Source organism: Curcuma longa, chromosome 11, assembly GCF_044706935.1.
Source record: "Curcuma longa cultivar G26 ecotype Majalengka, Jawa Barat chromosome 11, ITB_CL_G26_1.1, whole genome shotgun sequence".
In the NCBI taxonomy this organism is placed as follows: domain Eukaryota; kingdom Viridiplantae; phylum Streptophyta; class Magnoliopsida; order Zingiberales; family Zingiberaceae; genus Curcuma; species Curcuma longa.
Genome location: NC_133871.1, coordinates 21709842 through 21736210, shown reverse-complemented (window position 1 = coordinate 21736210; position 26369 = coordinate 21709842). Strand labels below are relative to the sequence as shown.

The following is a 26369-nucleotide window of genomic DNA, read 5'->3' as shown; positions in this document are numbered from 1 at the left end:
CAGTGCTCGGATCGCACGCAGGCAGGCGGGCATGCATGCATAGCTACAGTGAACGCTACTAAATTCAGCCTTTAGATCGTTGGGCATCTTCCCTTAACATTAATTTGGTGTCTGGTGGTAAACAATCTTAATTCGCTGGTGATTTTATAATAGATTGAATTAATGCCTTACTGATAGATTGAATTAAAGCAATCTTTTGCAAATAAATTGCTAGAATTTTAAACTAATTAAGTGATGTTTAATTCTCTTGTTTTTGTCTGAGATCGTGATTAGGTAAATCAGTAGGAATCAAATGTGAAGTGAAGAGATGTTGAAGTTGGTGATGATGTATTCATCATTCCTTTCATCATCAAGCTCTATTGACACTGATCTCCGCAGCCATGTGACTTCGTGCATTCTCTTTTCCTAGTAAGTTTTTCCTCATCCTTGTCCTTGTACTCTGTCTGATACTACTTCCCCCCTCGTCTTCATCTTTTCCCCTTCTATCTTTTTCACCAATGGCTACTGAAGGTCCTGCTACCTTGTGATATCAGTCCATGGAGTCAAACTTTAATGGAGGGGGGCCTAGACCATATGCGATTGCATTTTGAGGTTCTTGCTGACTACCGATTAGTTATCCGGTCGGAATGCTTTTGACGGACCCCATCTTCCTCCTCCTAGCTTTGTGATTTCTTTTAAAGTGAGTTTGGTTCAAATTATGATATATAACCTTGGTTATGTGATTACCTGATAATCACATAACCAAGGTTATAGGGCATAAAACATATATAACATAATATTGTTTGGTTTACTTTATTTATTTGGAGGGAATAAAACATAATCAGTTTTATATTTACTATATTACCCTTTATTCAATTATATTTTAATATAATTCATTAAATTAATAAGTATAATTTGTTAATTTTATTTTAATAAAATAATTCATTAAAAATAATTATTTTAATAAAATAATGCATTAAAAATAATTATTTTAATAAAAAAATTTATTAAAATAATAAATATAATTTGTTAATTTTATTTTTTAAATTTTAAAATAAATATATATATATTAATAAAATAATTTATTAAAATAATTATTTTAATAAAATAATTCATTAAATTAATAAATATAATTCCTTAATTTTATATTTTTAATTTTAAAATAAATTTATATTTCTTTTAATAAAATAATTTATTAAAATGATTATTTTAATAAAATAATTTATTAAATTAATAAAGATAATATGATAATTTTATTTTAATAAAATAATTCATTAAAAATAATTATTTTAATAAAATAATTTATTAAATTAATAAATATAATTTGTTAATTTTATTTTTTTTTAAATTTAAAAAATATATTTTTAATAAAATAAAAAATAATTCATTAAATTAATAAATATAATTCATTAATTTTATTTTTTAAATCTAAAATAAATTATTTTTTAATTTATAAATATTTAAATTAAAATTTATTAAATTAAATAATTTGATTTTAATTAGATTTCATAGTACCTTTTAATTGACTTAATTTTAAAATCAGAGGGTAATCATGGAAAAAATTTAGTTAACCTCAGGAATCGTAGAAAACCTTAGGCTGTCAAGGTAATCACATTACCGGGTTATAACTCATTTGCTGATGATGTTGTATTACTTGGGAATCAATCATAACCTTAATCAAACAAGGTTATCAACCTTGAACAGATAACCAAGGTTATCAATGATAACCCCCAACTAAACACCCCCTTAGGGTTAGCCGATAGGTGACCTTTTATTTCCCATTTTTTTACCGAGGCCTCCCAATATTTTCACATTCTTCTTTGTGGGGTAGTTGTAATATTTCACATGTATCGAATCCCCTCACGCCCTGAGTCTTCCATAATTGTTTTTATCCAACGAAAATGGAGGACATAGTCTTCTACTTCACTGCGAGATTTGCCTATAGCCTTTTAGGGAACCTATCAACTTCACATTAAGGGGGGGGGGGGGGGGGGGTATTCGCCTACCTGTAACTCTCTTCACGTGGCCGATCGATTGACAAGCAAAATTGTCAAGGTCCCCGGTCTGAGTCAATTCAAGTTGGAACCTATTTATCTTACAACATAGATTAGAATATTGGGCGCCATGGTTAGAATAGGCGCCGAGATTGGACTTAGTATGGTCATTCCGACACTTAAATTAAGATTTTCCCTTAGTATCAAAGCTAAAACAGCTAGAAGAAGAAGAAGAAGTGAGAGAGAGAGAAACAACCTCCTCTTTCCTTTACATTATCTAGGGTTTATATAACTGTCAAGAATATCTTCACGTCAGACGTTATATTCCTTCCATCATCCTCGTATGAGCTAGTGAGACGATTAGATTCGACAATCGTTAGTAGTCTTTCCATTCACCTAATGTCACGTATTTGATGGAGGATATCCAGAAGACTAAATCTAATAACCACTTCACCATTCACATGGTGCCATGTGTTTTGAAATATTCATGGTTGTTGTCCGATCTGGAGTGGTTAAAGAAATGAGGTCAATGTTGAGTGACCTTGTGGATAGACGTTCACGCTTGAGGCTTAGTTGGAGAGATACGGTCAGCGATTAAGTTAAGTTGTCTTGGCCGAACTGCTGAATTGTCTTGACCGAGCTATCGAGGCCGAACTACTGAGGTCGAGCTATTTTAGACAATGATGATGTAGGGATCCGAACAGTGATATCTAATTGGCCGAGTAATCGAGGAGGTTTGGCTATACACGAATCAAAGAGGGTCAGATGCTTGATTTGACCTCCACCTCTATTTGACCTTGACTAATTGACTTGACCTCTAACTTAGCTCTACCACGTGTATAAGTTTTCAGATCCACCATATCACCTAATTTGCCCAACATGCCATGAATGCCCAAGCAACGTTTTCAAAGTATTAAAGTTAGATCAGATGATGATAATTAATGAGGTATTTATTAGTTAGTTATTAGGTGTTTTGCTTCTTGACCAAATAAAAACTAACTTAATTTGTGATCAAGAAGTTGATTGAGTGTGCATACTACTTTAGATTTGACGAACCGTTGAAGATTATAAGAATTTGTATTAGTTTTGTAATAATCTGTGTAACTTATTTGAGTCTATAATCATCTCTAAGCAATTTTGTTTTTTGCTTTTAAGCAGGGAGTCTCCGCTAGTCTAGCACGCTTAGTATATCTAGGTGCCATTGTGCGCATATCATTTCCTATGTGCTCACCCGGTCAGCTGGCGACTTGGCAAGAAGTGAACAAGGAAGAAGCTTTTCTTTTCTTCTGTAAAAAATTAAATCCGCCCCGAAGAAGCACACCATGCTGCAGCCGCCACACCCCCCCCACCCCGGCCCCACAAGTTTTTTTCTTTGGTTAAATTTGAAATTTACCATCTTGGACCTTCGACCCCATACGGCATCCATAAGGCAGCCACACCATGCATGCATGCGTGGTGCATGTGTAACGTACGTATATATGCATCACTCGTACGAATGCACTGTGCTTATTGAGCCATCGCAATCCTATTGGAGTTCGTTGTGTTGTCTTGCATGCCTGACGGTGCCCTGTGTGATTTAGCTTTTGGTCTGTTGAGGCTGCGCTAGAGCCTGTGACCTTCTTCCGAAAGGGTTGAGAATTAAAGGTCTCTTGTGGGCTTTCTCATTACAGATTTACAGAAAAGTGGTGATAGAATACGTCTGAGCTAGCAGCTAGCTAGGCATGTGAATGGGTCGGATATCGTCAGAGTTATCTCTGTCAACCATGAGCTAGCTAGGCTGTACAACATGTCCTGGTCTGACCAGACCATGCCCATCAACCATATATAGTGACTTGGGTTAGTTAATTTTTCTTAATAGGGTTACGTTGCTTATGGTCATGGATATACTGAACTATACAAACCACGACGCCCTTAAAGCATTAATGAGAAAGAAATTTAACCTGTGTACGTACTTACTGCATTGTAAGACAAAATAACAATTAATACACCATATCATAAGCTTCCAGCGAGTCATTCGAAAGGAGGAATTCACGAACAGTAGTATCTACGCTGCTGCTCCGCCGGCCGGCTTCTTCACCTCTCGAGCCAACGAGCGAGTTGGGTGGGGTTGACCACGCCGGGAATGCGGGCTCCCTCCGCCTTCAGCAAATAGGTCACCTCCGCGTACGAGCTCGGCGGTTCCCTGGCCCCGAGTCGACTCGGCAGAACTCCCCGCCGTGTCCCGCTCCGACCCGCCGGCCGTTTCGTTTCCCCATCGCTTCCCCAGCAGCGTTCCTCTGGTTAGGAATTCATGCGCCAGGCAACCGGCCAGTAGCCGGTTGTTGTCGCCGGCAGCAACCGGACCAGGGACAGGAATCGGCTCGGGCCCTGCAGCCGCTGGATATCGAGCCGGAGGCGAGCCCGACGAGTCGCGTTCCTTCCGCTTGCTTCTCGCGCCGTGCGTAGCCTCGGCTGTCCGCGTGCTGCTCAACATGCCTGGGTCCCGCCACGTCGACCAAGGTGTCTCGTGTCCCACGCAAAACACCAGGATTATGCTATTCGTAATAACTATGGGTTTAAAAATAAATAAATTGCAGGGAGACTGGGGACGAGGGCAAAATAGTAAAAAAAAAAGGGCAAAAAAGACGAAGCGAGAGCGAGAGGAAGGCGGCGACGCCGGAAGATGGCGGAGACCGCTCCGGTGGCGGTGATCAAATGGAAGCGACGCCGTCGATCGACGGCGGAAGGGAAGAAACGGGCGCAGTAGAACAGACGGCGCAAAAGAAGACCTAGGGATTTTGAGTGCGGAAAATGATCTGGATAAGATGGTGCCTTATAAATAACACAGAGTTAGAAAAAAAAAACGGTGCACAATGACGAAAATGCCACATCGAAACCTCATAATGACATGATTAGCCTGCGTCCAGCTGCCATAGAGACCAGTAAGTAAATAGAGAGGGAGAGAGGGGCAATTTCGTACTGTAGAAAATCGTATTTGGATCGATATACCTATTACGCGTAACCGTCTTTTACACCCATCCATCCTCACCCCACAGTAGTTGGTTTGGGCCCTACACTTCTTAATATTTGCGATTAAGGTTGGGTACATAGGAAAGTTAATTCGACATCAACGGTGCGGATGAGACCTATCTACAGATGGAGGAAGGTCACGTGTTCCGCACGCATCGTCGTAGTTATTATAATAATTACCGATTTTTTTCATATTTCTTTCACTTAAAATAATTCTCTAATAGATTATTGCCTTTTATGGGCTTTCCGAGTGCTGAGACTGGGCCGTAAACAAAGAAAGCCCGTTGGGCTGAAGAAGTTCTCATGATCCGTCTGGGCTCTTGTCCTTTCGATGGTAAATATAAACATATAATCGTAGTTTTTTTTAAAAAAAAAATTATTTTTACTTATCAACTGAGGCTTATCGTGTGCACCAGAATATTCGGCCCAACGAAGCATTCTGGTTTTGCAGGCGAAAGCAGAGGCAGAGCTCTCGAGATGTCACGTCATGTTACAGTCGATCGCCGACCGCTGGGGGCGTCAACAGCTACAGTGCAGTCATCAAATTGCATACGATCAGAAGAAGCAAATTCAGAAGAAGCAAATTCCACAAATGTGAATCTTGTTCTGTTGAACAACAAAACGTTTTAAGTCTACATAATAAATGGCGTTTTCATCCCAAATTAAACCAAACGTGGAAGCCCATCGATCATCCGCAGGCCATCGACACAGATTCCAAAATGAATTCACGGGATCAGGAGCAAGTAAACGCACACGACAAACATGATTCACTCTGACTATATCTACGTGCTCGATCTCCCTTCCCATCTCCTTAACTAATTCCCATCGCCATGGACGCCTCCCACCAGCTCCTCCAGCTAGCTAACGACAGTTTCTCCTACGCATGGCTCATCGACGTCAAGTCCTCCTCCTCGGCCGGCGCAGCCGTCGTCGGCGACAGCCAACGCTCCCATGATGACGCCGCCGGCTCCTTCATCGAGATCGATCCCGACGGCTTCTTCTCCATGCGTTGGTCGTCGACGTCGAACGACGATGGCTTCGACTTCAGCCTCCCGCCGCCGCAGTGCTCAGAGCAAGTCCACGCCGACCAGATCTTCTCCGGCGGCCACCTCCTCCCGCTCCTCGACCGCCAGCAGCCGTTCGCCGGCGCCGTTATTACCCCTTCCGCTCGTCGTCTCACCAAGTCTCAGTCCGTCAACTCGAACCGATTCGACTCGCCGCCGCGGCTCTGCGCGGGGAGTAGCACGCCGGGTCCGGCGAAGAGCTCGTCGTCGCCGAAGAAGATGGCGCGCAAGTATTTCTGCTTCCTGACGCCGTTGTACAAGATGGTGAAAGATTTGAGGCTGGTTGCTTCCTCCTCCTCCTCTTCTTCTTCTCCTCCTCCTCCTCTTCTTCATTCAAGTCTGCGAGCACCGGCAAGGACTCGGCGAGGAGTTCCCCGAGGTCGAGCGATGCGATGTCGAGTGCGGACTGGTGCCGTGGCAGCAGCAATGCTGATATCTCCATTAACGACGCCATTCTTCACTGCAAACAGTCTATTGTGAGTTCCGATGATACTAAATAATTTCAAGTTCTCTTTTTTAATTTTTTTCTTTTGTATTTATTGTTGACTTTCGCATCAAATCGATACAGGGACGAGGCATGTGACAAGAACAGATTTCTCGGATCCAAGACGACGCTTGTTCCTTTCTTCTTCCTTTGTTTGGATAGATTAAGATTAGGAAATAGATAGATTTTATCATAATTCCCCGCTAGCTAGAAAAAGGCTTTCGATAAATCATACACTATTATGAGAGATTTTGTAAACGAATTCCAACATTTGATTAAGCCATATATTCGCTGTAAAATTGGACAAATAAATTCAGATATTGAAGATTCGAGAGTACTAAAAAAACTGAGTCTCATAAGTCAAAAACTGAAATCAACCCTTCCGAAAGTAACCCAATACCATCCATTATGAAAAAATATTATTATTCTAAAATTAAGTCGAGGTGGTAAATATAAAATAATGTTTTTATAAGATAATTTTAAAATAATATTTAAGATTTACCTGATTTCATTGTGTATATATATAATTAAAACTAAACGAAATTTCACTTGATTGATGCATGCCGTGAAATTTATCTCTCTCTTTGGTCAGTGTGGAGCTGCATTCAGTCATTGAGATCGTTCATGTGAATGTTCCAATTTCGCCTTCTGTGTGATCATAAATATATATACCGAACTCAAGCACCACGACGTTGATTGAGATTCAAACCAGCAGCCCTGGGCTTCGAGTACAGATTATATATATATCAAAGGCTGTCTGTCACCAATCTACTACGTCCTCATTCTCAGAGATAATTTCCTTTCAGTGCTCCAAGGGAAGGGAGGAGCTCTTCATTCTTGGGAGTACATGCATCGAGTCTGCAAGCTGATATTAATTAATTTCAGGCGTAATTAATGTTAAAGATTTGGATTATGAAAGCATATATGTTGAGGCAAACAATGATAGTAATATAATTTTTTTGAAAAAAAAATTAAAGAAAGAAAGAAAAAAAAAGAGGAGAAAGCTAGGGGCAAGTCATGGTGAGCCATCAAGTTTGTCCTCGGGAAAAAAATGAAGAGATGGCTGGAGTGATCAGTGGTCTCCGCTTTCTGGTCCATGCATGATGCATGGACAGGGAAGGTTAAAAAGGAGCCAAGCTAAGGTTGGGACCATGTAGGTCACATGGAGAGGGCGGTAAGCAAGGGAACAAGCAAAGTATGATGGTGCCGTATGTCTGTCTGTTTTCTGCTTTTCTTCTTCCTCCGACTTCTTCTCCTTGTCTGGCTCGCCAACTGACAGAGATATCGACAATATTGTTTTCTTTCTCTCCTTTTACATGCCCCGGCCGGTGTGTTTTTTAAATTACGTCGCAGCGTCATAAACGTTTTTGTTAATTATAGGTGATCATTACATGTTCCAGTTGCCGCATGAACTTTCTCAAGGTTTGTTCAGGTGGTGTGCATTTTTTAAGAAACAAGTCCTCTCAACCGTCTCTTCATTATCATAAATTATCTTGATTTTATTTCAGCGTGAATACAAATAAGATGAAATGAATGAACAAAGAAGACAAGTTGATGGGGGCAGAATTGTGATTTACATTGCATATATAGTTGAAAGCATACTAAAAGCACTTTGGCATTACTTTGAAATAATGAGAGTTGCCTAGCGCAAGTGATCTTCTTCATGCGCACCAATTTATCAAGTCCATTCATCTGAACATCTTTGGTCAGAATCTTCAATCAAAGGTGCACTAAGTCTGTGTTAATTATATACATCTGCGAAGCTATTGGATGAAAACAAGGAGAAACATAAAATACACGACCAATGCAAGCATTTAGGTGACTAGTGACTTTTAGGATCTATGTAATCTGATCTAGATGACTTGAGAGGAAGTCGTTACTACAGTAAATGACCTTTCTTGGAACCCACCAACAGCATGGTGAATTTCCCATACAATCTTGTTATATATATTGCAAATTAGATCACGGAAATGTGACAGGAATCGCGTTCATATCCACTGGTCACTTCTGTTTTCCTGCACAAAGCCTTGGAAGCGTCATGAAAATTAGGATTTGGTGCTATTTCCATAATTTAACAGATTTGTCATGGCTAGCAGAGGCGATCATCCCGGTCATGCTCGACTGCGCCAAAGCTGCAATGACGCCTTCATGTGCCTGGACAGTCATGATTTGGTTCTCAATCCTATTCCATAGCTCCAGTGACTGCATAAATTGGAACCATTAACTCAAATGATCAGCAAGGTATGGAATCCAATTAAGCTAATGGTTTACTTAATTCTCATGTAACCATCAAGACAACTAATATATTCATGTACTTATAAGAGGATCCCCATCGTTCCAGTTAGGTCTAAAATCATAGTTCTCATGATTCTCTGCAACCAGAAAGCAACAATGACTTTTTCTTATGCAAGGTAAGTATTCTACATTGATCGACGGAAACATTAAGTCTGTCCTAAGGTTCTGTTAACTAACAATTGCAATGAAAGAATAATGAAAAGAAAAAGCAAATAACATGAAGCTTCCAAAAGCAGAGCACAGATAAGTACTAAAAGTTCTCTTTTCTGAAGCTGAGTTCCAAAGATCATCTTGGTGATTAATCAATGTTGACTGTAAACATACATAGATTTACCATTGATCAGAACATGGAAGAAAATCTAACTACTAAAATACAGGAAAGTGATGCTTAGCTTCCTGTCTCTATACCACAGAATACACTAGACAGCAATTGTATTCTAAGCGCACAGGGGCTTACCTGATAACCTCCAATAAACAAGATTTGTGGGTATCTTGGATGGAAGACGCATGAATGGAATTGGTTACCATTGGAACTTAGTTCACTGATGCAATGCCATGTGCTTGTAGACCATATTTTAACCAAATCCTGACTAACAGATGCAAGAGTCTGGCCATTTTGATCCCAGCAGATAGATTGTATTGCTGTCTTATGACCCTAGAGTTATTAAAGATATTTTAATATATAATTAAAGAAAATAATCACTAGTTATCAAAGTCAAACAGTTCACGAGATTACCTGTAATGCCCGTATATTTTTATGGGTCTCGACATCAAAAATAGATATGATGTTCTCTGCAGCTGCAGCTAGGAATTGTCCGCTTCTAGGTTGAAATCTCACTTGTATAGTAGCACCCTGGATCACCAATAAGGTAACTAAGAAATAATCTGTGACTGCTCACTACCAATGAAATCTAAAGGCAAACGTAACCTAACCTCAGAAACTTGCGTACATGAATATTGGCTGGTATTCCAGTACCGAATCTCACCATTGTCATCACAAGAACAAAATATATCTGTCTCTTTTGGATGAAAATCAAGTGAAGTTATCTGGGAACTGTGCCCAGTGAAGGCATGGAAACAATGAACTGACTACAAAAATGAAGAGAAGCAAAAATTAATTATAAAGCTAAATAAAAAACAACTTAAGTAAATAACTGATAAGATCACTGAACTTCTACTTTTAAAAATATGCAAAAGAATGAAAGACAATGGATGATAGCATTTTACAGTGTCAAAAATAAGAAATAGCATATAATTTAAACAAAACCATCACGCAATGGATGATAGCATTTTACAGTGTCAAAAATAAGAAATAGCATATAATTTAAATAAAACCATCACGAAATCATATAACATCTAGATACAACAGTGACTACTAAAAGATACAATATATGAGATAGATTAGTTATACATACTTTCTTGGCTAAAATCTACTGCAGAAAAATTTATCACTGTTTGTTCTATTACACTTCATACCTTGTCAGAAGGGGTTTCAACCATAAAGAATCTTTTGTTTTGCTTGTGGTGAATAACATCCAACATATACTTATTCAATGAGAGTTCAATAACCAGTTTTATATGATTGCCCAATTGGTTCTTATGAAGTCAAGATTTTACAATGTGCAGAATAGCGGATACCTATCATAAAACAAATAACAAAGTTGCAAAAAAGATCTTTGTGATACATCTCAATAGGCAAAACATTTGATGCTTATTTTAAAAGTCAAAAATACTACTATACGGGATATTTAGGTGTAGCTTCAGTGGGTGATAAAATGAGAGAATGAGGGTTTAATTTTAAAATAGTATTAACAATCGACATTGTTGACAACGACATATAATCTATACTTTCAAGATTGAATCAATTAAAGTGGTGTTGAAGGTGCAAGGAACAGAGGAAGATCTTTAAAACTCTAATTAATATAATAACAAGCATTTAAGAGATTCAAATAGTACTAGTGAATTGCAAAAAAAAAAAATTCTAAATCATGGTGTCATTGGAATTTTTAGAGCTCATCATTCATCATTTTGAAGAAGTAACAATTGGTATGACTAGGGGTGCGAATGAATCGAATATGTTCGCGAGCTTTTCGAACTAGTTCGAAAAATATTTGATTTGTATTCATAATTATTGAATTCGAGCCGAACTCGAACATGTTCGATAATTTTTTCGAACCGAATTCGAACCCATAATATTTTAATCGAACTCTAATTATTTTTACATAATTTTAATTTAAATATGCTCAAATTAAGATTTGAATAATTCAAACCGAACTCGAATTTAAGTCATTTTCAATTATAATTCAATTCTGTTCAAATCAAAGTTTGAACAATTCGAACCGAACTTGAGCTCGAATTTTATCTCAAACGGAGCTCGAGCCAAAATTATTTATATTTTCGAGCTTCGAATTGAATTGGAATATCACATATATTTTTTGAGCTCGAACTCAAATATCAATATTTTCATATTATTCAACTCGATTCAATTTGTTCGCACCTCTAGGTATGACTGCCATCCAAAGTCCAAATTGAGTCTTAACTTCACCCTTTTAGGTTAGTTCTTTAAACAAAACAATTTAAAATAAGAAAGAAATTACTACTGCTCTTCAGTGAAAGAATTCTTAAATAGAAATTATAGCTCATAATATACAAAGATGATATATTGTAAAGAACATACTTCAGTTGTACTCCATAGTCGCACAATTCTATCAAAAGAAGAAGTTGCCAACTGATTTGAATTGGGTCGAAAACAGATGTCTGTAATGATATGAGTGTGCTCTGTGGAACTGCTCATAGTTTGCAGGGATTCCATGTTCCATAGGACAACCTATCAGATACAGCATCGAAGGGAGATTATTTTAAACTTTCTCGAAAAGTGTAAGACACAAAAAGATTCTCAATAATCTGTAACTTGAGTGCAATATGAACATAACAGAAAAACTAGAACAGAAATTAATACCATAAACTTCAACAAGAAATAACAGAGGATGTATAATCCACTGCATATCTTTTCTAGTTAGTGATACAGCCTACAGCATTTATTGGGAAAGCTTAAATACACTAGGCTTGATAGGCTTTAGTTGCCTATGAACATTGTATATAGAATCAAGAGAGATTTATTTAAAGAATCTACTTGAATATGCCCAGTATATATTGTATCCATAAGCCAATAGCTTTTCTCACATAAAATCGATTATCTTGTTCAAGTAGATTCAACAAACCAAATAATTTCACTTAGTTTATACTCCATGATCAGTCCAAAGAAAATAAACATAGAGGACTTGGAAGGTGTGGACCGTGTGGTTTGCATAATCTTCAAGTAATTTATCCAATGTCAATTGTCTAGTTGCAAATTAAAATACTGAAAAATCCATCAGAATTCTTTTTTTCTCACAAAATTACACCAAGGAAAGCTAGTCATTGTAGATGTGCACAAAGTTTATTGCATCACAAAACAAGAAGTTGTATGACCCAGTTTTTCTCTTGATGTATCAACAATGAATGCAGCAGGTATAAACTTATAAACATCTACATCAAAGTTGCCACAAATGCAATAACTCGAATCTCTTAAAATCAAGCATAAAATCAACATTTTGATTAAGATAACAAAACCTGCTGGGTAGACATCACTCTCCTAGGGAGCAGGTGAAGGATAAAGGTGAGGATTTGAGATGAACATGTTCACTTAGAAGAAATAACCGCAAATTATGAAAATTAGTATTTTTCTGAGAAAAATAGAAAACATTATTATTCCATGATCATGAATGTGAGTATTGATGGATTCAATTACAAATATGTTAAATCATCAGAAGGATTGTCCACCAAGAACGCACATCATTTATGTTGGCATTAGGAACTACAAACTGCAGAATACTGTATTACATGTTGGCAGATTAGCAGCCTAGAACCATACAACATTAGAAAATAATTTAACCTTTCCTAACAAACCAAAGATCAAAGATACTGATTGCAATGAGGTACTTGCATTTGCAGAAATGAAACTTTTATCGCCCTGAAATATCTCTCTGTAGCTACCACAAAGAATGGTATTTCAGAACAAGTATGTCCTGGAGCTGTGAGGCACAGCTAACTTCACTAGATGTATCAATGAACAATTGAGTCATTAACCAATTATTCACCTTGTGTGAGCAAGTTTGCAGTCTTAAACTGGCAAAACAGCTAAACCTCGAGCGTCATTTGTCAGTTCTCTTTTTAATAACAGCAACAGTATTATTAATTGAATTTAACCAGTGCATCCCAGTACTGGGAAACAAAAGTGGTAAACAGCCGTGCATAAAAGTTGATTAGAACAAGCTAACAGCAGCATAGTTAGGAATCTTTTATGAACCTCCCAAATGCAGGTAAGAGTACATAAAGATTAAAAAAAGGAAAAAAAAATTCTCCACCTCATTCTCATAAATACAACTGAGACATTCATATGGATCCAGAATATGATACTAGCATCTGAACTGACTAGGATACACATTAAATTGCAATAGACTTGATAAGCAAATTATTTTTGGACATAGGTGGATGAAATATGAATGTATTTAATGAAGTTTCTCCTGGAAAATAATAACTGACAGCAAACATGTGTGGAATATGAAAATTAGGTACATTCAGAAACTAATTCAAAATTGTCCCTACACCAGCCTCAAAACAAAAGTATTATGTTTAAGTAAATGGAATAAATATAAGTGGAGCACATCATACATAACCTTTTTATCATGTCCAGCACTAGCAAGCAATTTTCCATCTGAAGAGAAATTGCAACAAACTACTTTGCTGTTACTGGCTTGGATACAACTAACCTCATTAAAACTAAAACCTACAATATAAATAAAAGAGGTTAATGGTTTAGTTGGTGGATATTGATGTGGAAAACAGAAGAATGACACAACTACCAGTTAAAGGTTCCACGTTATTCTCAGCAGTACTTTTCAGTGCAGCAAATATGTCCCTGCCATCTCCATCATCATTTGACAGAAAAGATTCAACATTATCATCCAATGAACCAACATCACCAAAGTGCTCTAAGTCATCCTACAATCAGTCAATCACATGAGCTTAACATCGACAAAATCACCATCCTCCATTTTCACTGACAATAACTTGAAAGAATTGTATATAAAAATATACCAGATGACTTGAAGACGAGACCCTTCCTGATTTATCTGTTCCATACATCATCAAACTTTTTGCTATAGTGCTTGAATTTTGCAAGTTGCAGGCCATTGAAGCACCATCACCAGGAGTATGGATGGATGGAGTTGATGGACGCGAGTTAGCAGAAGGTGCTGCAGTATTTCCTGTGCCAGTGCTGTTTGCAGGTCCAGACGAGGTGGTTTTTCGCTTCCGTGTATTCTGGTAGTTGTTTGAAAATTTCAATTTATCAAGTTGAATTACAAATGCTTAGTAAGTACATCCATAGATATGCAAATCCTTATCCTTTCTTCATCAGTTACCTTTGCAACAGAAAAATCTAAATAACGGAAGAGATAAATTTTATCGGAGTACCTGCTGCAAATGTTTTTTGCTGCACAAATTCCTGATTTTATTAATTAGATGACTACTTTCAACATGTTTATGAGCACTAGAGTGATAGAAAATGCTACTTTAGTGTTCATATGCTATCATCGACGATTAGAGAGGAATAACCAAGTTGGAGCCTTGCATGTACTACAGGTTTGGTGCTGACAAATGATAAAGGCAGGGAATTTAACTTTACTCGATCATAATGCATAGCAGTAGAAATCGAGAATCAGTGGAAGAAACAAGGGAGTGAAAATCATTTAACTACCATCATGATTTTCTTCAAGATTCCAGGAAGTGAGAAAGCTTGATCATAAGAGACTGACCTTCGTGAAAGCTTGCTCATGTGTGGCCTTTGGTGAACTTAACTGACTAGGAGATCCTACTGATGCATCATTGCCATTCATTTGACCATCTTTTCCACTGAGTACACTCCTGGGTAATATTTGAAGTCTGCGAGAATCTATAGATGAGTCCATATTACTTTGTGCTTGAGCTTGTGCCAAAATCTGCTGTTGTTGGTTAGGCGATAGAAGTTGAAACTGGCTTTGATTGGGTAGAAAGGGCTTGTTTGCTTGAGGGGCAAAGTTTTGGCGTAACTGGTCAATTCCCTGTAAATTGCACATAGTTTGTGAAACCAACAACAGAAAATATCATTCTTAAAGAGGAACGATCGAAGTCATACTGTCAAAGGCCAGCCTTTCAGAGGGAGGCCGCTGACTCCTTGATTCATTCCTGCAAAAATGGTCAAAGCAAGTGTAAGTAGATTGAGTTGATTTAAGATATTTGTGATTGATACAAGTTGCACTTTCTTATATTTTGCATGGCCTACAAAATTTTCTTGTAAGTCAAGTTTTCAACATTTCTCCCTGCCCTTTCTAGTGCTATTCTTCTTTATGTTTTCTCACTCTCCTTCCCATAAAAAAGGAAAAAAAAAGAAAAAACTAACTTGAGACATGAATCTAGTTCATTACTAATATACTAAGTGGTTTGAAGTCAAGCACAGTGACAATAACTTAGCAGCCTTAACTTGAGAGTGTAAAATACTACCTATAGGTGTAACCAATAGCACCTGGTAGCAGTTTAAGTTAATGAATGAGCATAATCAGTAGCTATAGAGAACAATATGAGAAATGGTAAAGTAATCAGCGCGAAGTGGTTCCTCTGGTACCACAATTGTAATTCTTTATAAAATACTATATTAAAATTTCAATGCATTCTAAGCTCTGGAAATTTGATAATTCAGCATGCTAGAAGTGTGCAATGTTCAAATTTCACACACCATTCTTCAACTTCTAGGTAAACAATGCTATGCACTAATGCACATCGATGCATCATCACAGTACTAGGTTACCAGTCACTCAAAAATGCCAAATTTTCATCCTATTACATGGATATGAATTTTCTGTTTCATTTAGGAATTACTTACCAATACCACTTAGTCCAGATTTTGCTTGCATGATTCCATGGCTATACAATGAAGAGGGTTCCATATTCAAAGATTTTTGTGGCTGCACTACACCCATGATGCCTTTAACATCCTGGAATAGTTACAGGTAAGCTCATAGAAGGAAGTGCATATACAAGAGAAAACATCAAATGAATAATATTATGCAAGGAACTTATGGTACAAAATCTTACAGATGTTTGTTGATTTTGCCCTTGAACAAGCTGTGTAGCAGAAGATCCATTGACTGGGTTGCTTTGGATAAATTGCCTGCGCCACCAGATTCAGAGAAAAATTAGGTCGATAAAAAACCTAGATATGTCAAGTTCAGACTTCAGATATTAAAAACTACCCTGGGTGGCTGGTTGTTGATTTGAGAAGTGCAACACTATTAGCATCAATAAGTTGTGGGGATATTTCACTATCAACAGGTTGTGGTTGCTTCATTCGCTCCTCATACAGTTTAGCAGCCAATAGACTAGCAGTCGGTGGCCCTAAAATGCCATTTGTGTTTGTACAATTCATAGTCCCATTGAGAGTAGGATGGCTGACGCCTCTATGCTGCAGTTGAGCCTGCTGCTGTATGAGTTGCAACTGCTGCATGTGTAACTGTCTTTGATGCACTTCCTTCGCTTTTGCTCGCTGTGTCTGTTAAGTAAAATAGATAACAAAAGCTTTTTTATAGAGTTCATTATCTTGGAGTTTGATATGTTGAATCGTAAAAATCCAGGAATATAACTTCCTCCATGAAAGTTACCTCAATGTACGCTGCAGCAACTTGAGAATGTTTTTCATTAGTTCTTGCTATGAAGATATCCCAAAACACTGACCACCACTCGAAAAGAAAACCACCAGGAGCATCAATTGCTGCAAATTAAACAAAATTGAATCTTTGAATAAATACACGCCAATAAGTTACATCTCAAGCCTGCAGGGAAATTCGTACATGGTTGGAGAAGCACAACTTCAGAATCTGGATCTTTCAAAACCCACATCAACCAAAATGCAGAATAGCATATCATATATTTGAACTTGAAAAATTAGGATGCGGGGTTTGAATGATCAACAACAATCCATAGATCTAATCTTATCTCCTAGATTACTACAAAGAAGACAAGAAAGAAAAAACACAAAATATTGAAGCAACAATTGATTGTTATCTACAGAACTTTGGTGACAGAGCATTATCATATATAGCACGGTGAAGAGATTAAGATGATTTAGAATATTAGCAATGAATCTGGAAAATTTCAGGATATCAAATTAACCCAGTAAAAATCAGATCATCAAACTAGTACCAATCAGAAAGGATGAGGAATTTATTAAGAACTATCAAGGCCAGATAGAGTGCAGTTTGATCGTTTAAACTCGGCCAAAATCCATCAAGGTGGCATGAGATGCCAAGGAAAACTCTGAGATTGATTGACTAACTCTAGAAGTTCAAACCTAAGTCAGTGATCCAATAAATAAACTATTTGTTATACCTTAGTTACTTAAATTTAACTCTTGTGTGGTATTTTAAATCATCTTAGCAAATGATAATATTCAACAAAAAGAAACCTTTATGAAATCATAATATCAGGAAACTTTTAGCTATATTTTGATTTAGCATTATAAGAAGGAAAATAAATTAAATTTGAGTCTTCATTGTTACTAAAGGACCTTTAAATATTAGAGGGGAAAACAATTGCCTATAACACTATAAAAGAAAGCAAAAGGAAGAGAAAGAAGTGAAAGAAGAAGAGAGAAAATTCTGAGAAATGGGAATCAGGAAAAGCATCAAGGTATCATATTGTTACTCGAATAATGGCATACTGGTCCTCCACCTCATTCAACACATTCTTGGTAAAAATATCTATAGGACCTTGAAATAGAGCTAAGCCTTGAAAGGACAAGTGCATCTCTTATGCCAGCCATGATTCAACATGTTTGGTAAGAAATATCCCGAAGAAAAAAAGATTAAAACCTGACCAGAAAATATGACTGAGTATATGATTATTTTGCAAGTTTTTAGTGATTGAGAGATTGTTTTGCATTATAATTTTGACTCTCTTTTCATACGGTTATTTACTTGTCTATTATTTATTAGGTGAGTAAAGCCTAAAATGGTTATTTGATAATATAATAATTTTTCTAGGGAAGCATTGGCGCAACAGAAAAGTTGTTACTGTGTGACCTTATGGTCACAGATATTTAGAAACATTAGTAATTTAAATTTAAAATCTTACGTAGACAAAGAACAATAAAAAATCATGTAGACAAATAACAAGCAATATCAAATAACTCTCAAAACATCCACATTTTAGAACATAATGAAATTTATTAGCAAATACACTAAGATTTAAGTTGAATTGCTAGAGCAACTTGTATGACCAAACCATGAGCAGAATTTAAAATGGATCCCATGTCCGAAAAACTATCAACCTGAATAACATCAACGTAGCCATTTTGAGTTGCCTATAGTGATGTCTACAAATAACAAATGCAGACAAATGAAATTTTTTGCAGAAGTGAAATTACATTTAAAAGAATGTGCTTGCTTTCCGGCAAATACAGTTACTATTGGCAATTTTGATTCTTTGAATTACTACAAATGCAAGCGTATGATAAATTTCTAGTTACCTAATAATATTACATGCTTATTTAAATTTTTTCCTTTAAATATAATATTCAACATTTGATAGAGTATTCATCCAATTGAAGACACTCGAGGAAAAAAGTTCTTAGAGGAAGCATTGTTTTCACAACTTTGTATCAGTCTATATAAACAAAATTTATCTCTATACAAATTATGTTATTATCCAATTAATAGAGATGATGACATTACATCAATATAACATGTTTACATAGATAAAATCAACTTTGAAGCCCCAAATTCAAACAAGTTTGAAATTGCAGACCATCAATGGGAAAAGGGTCCTTTTTCCGAACTTCTCATCTGTTCTTTGTGAGGGTGGTTTTTGTTGAGTCCAGACAGATAACAAGAAGCGTGTATTGCTCATTCTTGTAAAATACTATATTTTAGAATCAATACTCTACTATCCCATTCTAGTAGCATTATGTTGACCGAAAATTGAATAATGGACTAACTCCACAGCCCCAATACCACAACAGGCAGTACAGTTCCCAGCAAAGCTATTGTAAAAGCATTGCTTTACAGAAATAGGGGAAAGGGAAAGAAGGGGAAAAAAAAAACAAGTCTACTTACCCACAGGATCTGTCGCAACTTTCCCTTCATCCTTGAAAGCCTTAGCAGTGACTTGCAAGTCTCTTTTTAATAGGTAGTCGTGAATATAAACATCAAGCCTAACAAGATCAATTGGTGGGACATTACAAATGGCAATAAATCCATGATCGCCAAAATTTAAAAAAAAAACCCAGTGAATAATATAACCAAGAGAAGAAGCAGAATTTACAAAACTTACATCTTATCCGCCTCCCAATTACTCTGCGCCATGTCTTCACCTCCAGGCCTTGATACCCAAGAAGATCAATGTAAGCCTCCGGTTGCCTAGACGCTTCACCACAATTCCATAAGAAACTCATCAGTTATCCAAGCAATGAACCGAAAAAGGCAAAAGGGGGGCAATGGATTGAAAAAAAAAAATCGAAGCCATATCCATCATTATACAAACATGGAAAAAAAAAATCCAGTTTGAAAAAGGAACCAAAATCGACTTAAATACCACCGCATAGGAAAACTCCCAATCATTTTAAAAATGCAAACACTAATCTTCCATGACAATTGAGTTGCGGATGCATCCAACCTTCAGAACGCTGTCTCTTCCCTCATATTGGCCGTTTACAGTACCGCGACGAAAGGGAACGGCGAATTGTGAGATCGCCGAGGATGAGATGAGGGAGGAGGAGGAGATCGAAGCGTCGAATTGAGCAACTCGGCTAGCCAATTTGGGGAGTAAACCGAAATCGAGATGTATTCCAAGTTAAGAAGTGGGGGTGGGAGATCGAAAACGCTTTCGGGCTCTATGTTCCGACTCGGATCCGAGCCACAAGCACGAGCCACCGCCTCCCAATCCGAGCCACAAGCATGAGCCACCGCCTAGCCAAGTTGGAATTTGACTATTAAAGGTGCCGGTCTTAATCATATATAAAGTAGATGAAAAATTACAATTGATCATATTGGCAATTAAAGATGCAAGAATTCAAATTTTTATTTTTTTCTGTATACTGCATAATCAATTTTATAATGGACTCATCTTTTGGGAATTCACCACCTTAGTGGACTCATGAACCTATTGGATGATATCAAATAAATGATAGTAAAAGCTATGAAAATTTTGGAAATCTACTTCAATAAGTTCCATATTAAATTTTATATGAAACGTTAATTAATTCGATTTCACTCATTCAATTGGAAAGTCAAAGTACTCTTCAAGGATATGATTAAATTGATTATTATGAGATAAATTTATTATAGTAGATAAAAGTTAAATCTATATAAAATTTAAGTAATATCTTTTCTGTAATAGTAAATTATAATTTTTTTAATTTATTTCATCATATGATCATAAAATTAATTTTATAAAATTATTAAGATGAGGGATTCCCCTTTAAAAGCACAGGAGAGTCGATAAAAATAACATATGGTTCGTCTGGGAGTCGCACGCGGATTTTCCATCGGCTAACGCCCGAAGCACCAGGACAACGTTCAATCCAAAGCGATGGTTCGTGCTGACGATGGCGGACCAAGAGTGTGAACACGATGCTTCGGAGGATCATTTAAATCATACTTTAAAATTTAAAGTGAATTACGAAACTACCCTGAATTACACGCTTTTATTAGCAACACACTGTGCCCTCTTATTGGTCAAACCCCACAATTATGCTACTATTTTGCTTTTAAGACAAACTTAAATTCTAACAAAAGTCTCACCTTCCCATTTAAATGGTACAAAATTGTCTTCTTTACCCCACATGATTAATCAGGTCTTAAGAATTGGAAATTTAGATTATAAGAAAGAGACGAAAGTCTTGATTTCCTTTTTTTTAATTAGAAAAATGAGGCGAGGTAAAATATAATTTTTAAAAATTATTTATTAATTATGAATCCAAAGTTGTGGATATTCTGGAGCGGCAGTGTTAAAAAAATGCCTGCTGCTCATTCGCAGCGTGCCCTTCAGGCGAAACAATACATAGGATTCCTTTGGAAGGGCATGCCGATGTCGTCCTGGATAAGGAGGATCTTCGGAAAAGAAAAGCTGGCGCTTTTGTATAGACTTCGTGAACAAATTAAGAAACGAAACGTAGGGAAGAGTTCCATCAATCGATCTCCTGAAACTTGTATTATTTAATGCGCAGTGGCGGACTGCACCAAGGAAACTCTAATGCAGATGAATCTTGTCCAAACTCCAAAGGTCATCCATTTTGGAAGTGATGGCCTTTGTGTTCGTCGGTCTCGCGTTGGGGTGACACTCCCACGAGGGAAGTAGGAGTTCACGTGGGAGTTGTTTTGAAAAATACCAGTATGAAGATCAGCAGACGCAGTTGCACTTGATTCTTCTAAAAATAACTTCTGAAGTGAGGAGATGAGGAAGGAGAAAAGGCCAGAGGGTGCTGGTTCTTGCAGTGAATCTCTTTTTGGCCCTTTGGGAAGAGAATCCAAGGATTTGGACGTCGAGCCATTTCTCCAAGCTTTCGTAAAATGTATTTTCTGAAATCCCTGATGAATTGTGAAGTACAATGATCATCATCAACCAAGTTCAGAGACGAATAATACAGTTTTAAAAGCAAGTTTCTCTCCTTTTCTCCCTGCAAAATTATCTTTTGTTTTCCTTTTCAATTCTCCTCTCGCCTACTTTTCCTCCTCTCCCGCCAAAAGAGGCCCCTTTAACCCTTTGCCCTCCTCCCTATCCCCGGTGGCTCGGACAGAGGCGCCACGGGGAGGTCTACGAGGAAAGATAAGCTCTCCGGCGAGGTAGCACTCATGGAGGTTTCCCACCACAGGGACGCCCACGGGGGTCGTACACGCGCCAGCAGCCTAGCTGCCGCCACGGTGGACTCATCGCTGGCTTACCTCGAGCTCCGGAGCCGCCGCCTCTCCAAGCTCCCTCTTCCATCCGCTGACGCACGCGAGATTTCTACTAAATCCCATCGTTGTAAAGCTACTAGCTTGGAGCGAGCTACCAGAATTCTGAGGAAGGGTTCGGAGTCGATCACCGCCTCCGACAAGCACGAGGCAGCAGGGGAGGCAACAGAGGCAGAAGTCGATGCGGTGCCGGACTCGGAAGTGTCGATTGGGGAGAACATTCGTAGTGTCCAAGCCACAGAAAGGTGAGATCTTGCTACTTTTTTCACAATATTTGGTCCATTTAGCATCTTTTAATCGGTTATTTTTGGATGCTTGAAGCGAATTCTTTCCTCTGTTCTTCCTGCATTGTTGTTTATCCTTATTTTTCTCCCTTCTCGTTAGTCAGTGGGCAGACTTTTTCCTTCTTTATTCCACAGGCATGTCAGGGAGACAACTCCTTGCAGTTCAAGTAGGAGCTCCAGGATCATAAGAACTCCAGGTTCTACAGCCAGACCGACCACTTCAGCTTCCAATATTGTGTGCCAACGCTTTCCGACCCAGCAACACATGGACGAGTTCTTTGCTAACACAGAGCAGCATCACCAGCAAAATCTCAAAGAGAAGTATGATTCTCCTCTTCACTGATTTTAGTATCTCAACGCCATTCTGCAGACCCTTACTGTCTTCATCATACGATATTTCAGGTACAATTTTGACTTTGTTAATGAGAACCCGCTCCCTGGCCGGTACGAGTGGGTGAGAGCTGACTTCTTCTAGTTATTAGATCTTCTGCACTGCTGCTTCTCCTGGAACTCAGATAACTGTCTGATGTTGTTCCACTTCCAGAGTTCCAGCCTCCTTTGTTATGCAAGCATAGGTTTCATGATGTTTCCTTTGTTATCAGAGGGAGAACACATTCCGTTCAATATTGGATTAGTTTCATGATGTTTCCATTTACTGTTTTATTATGTTTGATTGAAATTAAACAAATGTTGGAGAGTAAAACGAAATTCTCTCTGTTAAACAAAGAATAAAAGAAATAAACAAATTTGTAAACGAAGACGATCGATCACCGGTGGATGGAGTTGTACCCGTCGCGCCGCGTCATTCTAGCCCTCCGGCTCGAATCCTCCTCCATGTCCCACCTGCTCTGCTGATCCCGCAGGTACTGCTGCACCACCAACACAGACGACGTCGCCGAGAACTCCGACGACACCAACAAGTCCCCGATTGGCCCCAACTCCTTGAATTCCACGAAGTTCGACAAGCTCGCCAACAGCGCCGAAGTTGAGTCTCCAGCCTCCCTACCTACAATGTACAAATTGTAGGCGCCTCCCATCTCTCTGATCGCCGTCACCATCTCCGCGCAGTCTCGAACCGCCTTCTCCTCGTACGCCACCGACGCGTGGCTCAGGAACAGCTGCCTGAACTCCCTTACGTACTCGTCGTCGATTCGCTGCTCCACCCTGGCCGCTGAGAGCCCCGGCGTCGCATTGGCCGCCTGCGATTGGTCCGCAGCCACGAACCGCACCACCGTAAGGTGGACGCCGGGCCTCTTGGCGAAGCGGCTGGCGTAGAGGAGCGCCTCGCGGTCGTTGGGCCCGCCGAAGAAGAGGAGCGCCACGTGGTAGTTGGCGAACTTGGAGTCGTGGTCGACTAGTTGACCGCGGTCGACGAGGATAGCGACGGAGCAAGGCGCGTCGGCGAGGATACCCTGGTTGACGACGCGCACATGGGGGTTCATGTCCTCCATCTCGCCGTCGACGGTCAGCAGGCGGTGGAAGGGTAGGATGATGAGGGTGGCCCGGTAGCCCTCGGCGATGCGGAAGACGTCTTCGGGCATGGAGGCGTAGGCGGACACGGCGGTGAGGGACGAGACTGTAACGTTCGTCGACCGTTGTTGGTACCTGTCGAAGGCGGAAGTGATGAGCTGCGACTCCACGGGGTTGTCCGGCGCAGAGGACGTCGTGGTGTGAATGTCGTCGATGGGAATGGTGCGTTGGCCGTCGACGGCGTCGTGCACGATGAGCATCGGCGGGGCGGAGCCGATGAGCTCCGCGAGGTGAACGGCGCAGACGGAGATCGGGAAGTGGTTGGCGAGGTAGAGGAGGCTAGTGATGGAGGGGACGTTCCGGAAAGTGTGGACGCAGGCCACAACGCGCAGGTCGGACTCGAAACCGGAGAGTTGCAGGTTCCGATTCTTGTATGCAGGAGCAGGAGCCCGACGGAGCTTGCGAGCTTCGAGCGCCGTTAAAATCGGTCTCACCATTGCCGTGGAAATCACCGACGCGACCAGCAGCACTGCGTGCATCCTATTGTTGAAGATCTGCTTCCATGATCGCAATGGAGTTAAATTTTGGATGCGAATTAATTGTTCTATCGTAATTTTGTGTCAAATTTTAAAGCACCTTCCGATCCTTGCCCGTGTTGAGGATTATGAGCTCCAAAGGTCCGATCGTGTTCATCAAGACTCCGATAGACAAACCCTCTGCTCGCGGTAAGGAAAACAGGGGCGACACCATCATGCCTGCCGCCATCTTTGCCAGCGTAGCCACCATCACGACACAGGCCAACCTCAGAACGTAGTGCCCCGGCTCGCCCTCTTCCTGCGTGAAGACTTCCAGAATGTCGGTCGCGTGGGCGCTGCTGATGATGGTGAAAGGCAGCAGAGCAATGATGACGAAGTTCTCGAGTCGCTGCGTTAGCGCCGCCGTGAGTTGTCCCTTGGGCACCGCCAGCCCCAGCACGAGTGCACCCAAGGCAGGGTGGAAGCCGATGGCCGACGCCGACAGCGCTGCCACCGGTACGAAGCCGGCCACCAAGCCCATGAACTCAATGGTCACGGTCTCGGCCTCCAACGCCTTCCGACCCAGCCACACCAGCAGCGGCCTGATCATCCACACGCACACCACCACGTGGCATGCGCCGGCGAGTACCATCCACATCGGTGCCAGGGCCTCGTTGGCGGGCCTGTCCAAGGCGAAGCACACAGCAAGGACCACCCACGAGGCCACGTCGCCGACCACCGCCGCCGGGAGCACGACCTGGCCGACCTCCCCATTGGGGACCTTGACCTCGGCGAGGAGGCGCGCCATGACGGGGAAGGCAGGGACAGAGAGCGCGAAACCGAGGATGAGAGTGAATGAGGCCTTCTCCGCCGGAGAGACGCTCGAGCTTTTGCCTACCATCGGGGCGGACAGGCCAAAGATAACGATGGCGATAACGACGGCGAGGAACGGGAGGCCGACGGTGGCGGCTGCCACGGGCAACACCTTCTTGCTCCTCTCCCTGACTACTTTGGCATCGAGCCGGACGGCGACGAGGAAGACGTAGTAGATGAGCCCCAAGAAGCCAAAGATTTCCACCATGGAAAATGTCGTCGGCGGGAAGATGAAGTCGTATAGCGACTCCACCGACTGCGTCGGCGAGCTGCGAAAATCGAGTTTGCCGATGATCGTCGGACTCAATAGTATGGCACCCTGTATCATCAAAATTGATTTTTTTAAAAATAACAACCAAACACACAATTGAAATGCTCAGATTATTAGAAAAACCAAATATCAATGTCGATCGGAATTTACAATCAACTCGGCGACAATGCGAGGCTGATTGAAGGGCTTGAGGAGGTAGGCGACGGAGCGGGTGGTTGACAGAATCAGTAGGTTCTGAAAGATCATAAGAGTAAACTTGAAGTGGAAAAAGTCGGCGATCTCGGGCTCTTTGATCCTCCAAATCCCGTCCATGAAGATGTTATCTTGGAACTGAACACTATTATTCGTCACGTTCGCCGTCGCCGCCATTTTAATTACGTCGGCGACACAGAGGAAACGGAGAGGCAAAGATTGTAGACTGATTTGAGTACTGCAATTGAGGAGAGAGACTGCCGGAAGAAGGATGATCGCCGTCACTTTATATAAGAGAAAAAGACAGTGCTGCCTCGTTGGTACCCAGCAAAAATCGTTAGTTTTATCGTTATTTGTTAACTGTCGATTGGATCATACACGATTCAGTTAGGTGCTTCTTTATTTTGTACCTCTTCATTAACTAAATTAGGTTGTTATAATTTTCCTTCGTTTTATACTTTTTTAAGTTTTGCATTAAGCTAAAGAACGCTGCGCTAACTAATATTCTAAATTTATCTTAATTAGTTTATAGCTGCATGTACGTGTCTTCGGTGGTTATACGATCATGTAAGCATTTTTTTTTAACATTACCAATCATTAATGAATAAGTACACCTCTTAACTTATCCATATAAATAATATTTTATTTGTCTAAATTTAAAAAAATTATTTGCACATCTTTTATTTTTGTAATTTATAATATATTTTTTTTTAAGGAAGGCGACAGTTGGAACGCAAGAGGCTAGCTTGAATATTTTCCGGCACTACTTTACAACATGAATATTATTGAACAAGATAAATTTAAATTGTAACAATTATGGTTTCGTAGCGGTTAACAACATGAATATTTTTGAATAGAACAAGCCCGAGTTGTATAACTATAAATTTATAATTGACAAAATTATAATAACTACA

General features: G+C 39.6%; 4 protein-coding genes across 5 annotated transcripts; 2 read left to right on the top strand and 2 right to left on the bottom strand.

The window, feature by feature from the left end:
- The first annotated feature begins 5812 nt into the window (after nt 1-5812).
- On the top strand, nt 5813-6723 carry LOC141841247 (putative membrane-associated kinase regulator 6). The gene is given in 3 exon segments (XM_074729394.1): nt 5813-6353; nt 6356-6522; nt 6615-6723. Coding segments are annotated over 3 exon segments (723 nt in total). The 3' UTR covers nt 6630-6723.
- Nucleotides 6724-8231: 1508 nt separating this feature from the next.
- LOC141838610 (transcriptional corepressor LEUNIG_HOMOLOG-like) lies at nt 8232-19760 on the bottom strand. 2 transcript variants are annotated; one of them, XM_074726135.1, is made up of 17 exons: nt 19572-19760; nt 19230-19322; nt 19013-19110; nt 16562-16671; nt 16157-16452; nt 15999-16074; nt 15787-15898; nt 15043-15092; nt 14684-14968; nt 13965-14189; nt 13730-13868; nt 13544-13653; nt 11503-11652; nt 9759-9914; nt 9562-9678; nt 9283-9480; nt 8232-8732 (listed from the first exon to the last, which is right to left on the bottom strand). In XM_074726135.1, the coding sequence occupies exons 2-17, from the start codon at nt 19259-19261 to the stop codon at nt 8589-8591; spliced, it is 2298 nt and encodes a 765-aa protein (XP_074582236.1). In that variant the 5' UTR covers nt 19262-19322; nt 19572-19760; the 3' UTR covers nt 8232-8588. The 2 variants fall into 2 exon arrangements, with proteins under 2 accessions (XP_074582236.1, XP_074582237.1); XM_074726136.1 differs by having other exon boundaries at nt 19230-19315.
- A 1961-nt stretch (nt 19761-21721) lies between these two features.
- On the top strand, nt 21722-22609 carry LOC141837778 (cyclin-dependent kinase inhibitor 4-like). Its single transcript, XM_074725150.1, has 3 exons — nt 21722-22095; nt 22306-22455; nt 22537-22609. The coding sequence occupies exons 1-3, from the start codon at nt 21749-21751 to the stop codon at nt 22607-22609; spliced, it is 570 nt and encodes a 189-aa protein (XP_074581251.1). The 5' UTR covers nt 21722-21748.
- A 292-nt stretch (nt 22610-22901) lies between these two features.
- LOC141837339 (cation/H(+) antiporter 15-like) lies at nt 22902-25632 on the bottom strand. The gene is made up of 3 exons (XM_074724761.1): nt 25414-25632; nt 24241-25311; nt 22902-24158 (listed from the first exon to the last, which is right to left on the bottom strand). The coding sequence occupies exons 1-3, from the start codon at nt 25630-25632 to the stop codon at nt 22902-22904; spliced, it is 2547 nt and encodes an 848-aa protein (XP_074580862.1).
- Nucleotides 25633-26369: the final 737 nt, after the last annotated feature.

Excerpts from the sequence above, each read along its gene's own strand:
- LOC141837778 (XM_074725150.1), top strand. The coding sequence starts at position 21,749 with ATGGAGGTTTCCCACCACAGGGACGCCCACGGGGGTCGTACACGCGCC. Across the intron at positions 22,096-22,305 it reads AGTGTCCAAGCCACAGAAAG|GAGCTCCAGGATCATAAGAA; the intron begins GTGAGATCTTGC and ends CAGTTCAAGTAG. Across the intron at positions 22,456-22,536 it reads CAGCAAAATCTCAAAGAGAA|GTACAATTTTGACTTTGTTA; the intron begins GTATGATTCTCC and ends ACGATATTTCAG.
- LOC141838610 (XM_074726135.1), bottom strand. The coding sequence starts at position 19,261 with ATGGCGCAGAGTAATTGGGAGGCGGATAAGAT. Across the intron at positions 9,481-9,561 it reads AAAATATACGGGCATTACAG|GGTCATAAGACAGCAATACA; the intron begins GTAATCTCGTGA and ends TAATAACTCTAG. Across the intron at positions 8,733-9,282 it reads TGTTTATTGGAGGTTATCAG|TCACTGGAGCTATGGAATAG; the intron begins GTAAGCCCCTGT and ends CAATTTATGCAG.
- LOC141837339 (XM_074724761.1), bottom strand. The coding sequence starts at position 25,632 with ATGGCGGCGACGGCGAACGTGACGAATAATAGTGTTCAGTTCCAAGAT. Across the intron at positions 25,312-25,413 it reads GCATTGTCGCCGAGTTGATT|GGTGCCATACTATTGAGTCC; the intron begins GTAAATTCCGAT and ends TTGATGATACAG. Across the intron at positions 24,159-24,240 it reads ACACGGGCAAGGATCGGAAG|ATCTTCAACAATAGGATGCA; the intron begins GTGCTTTAAAAT and ends TCATGGAAGCAG.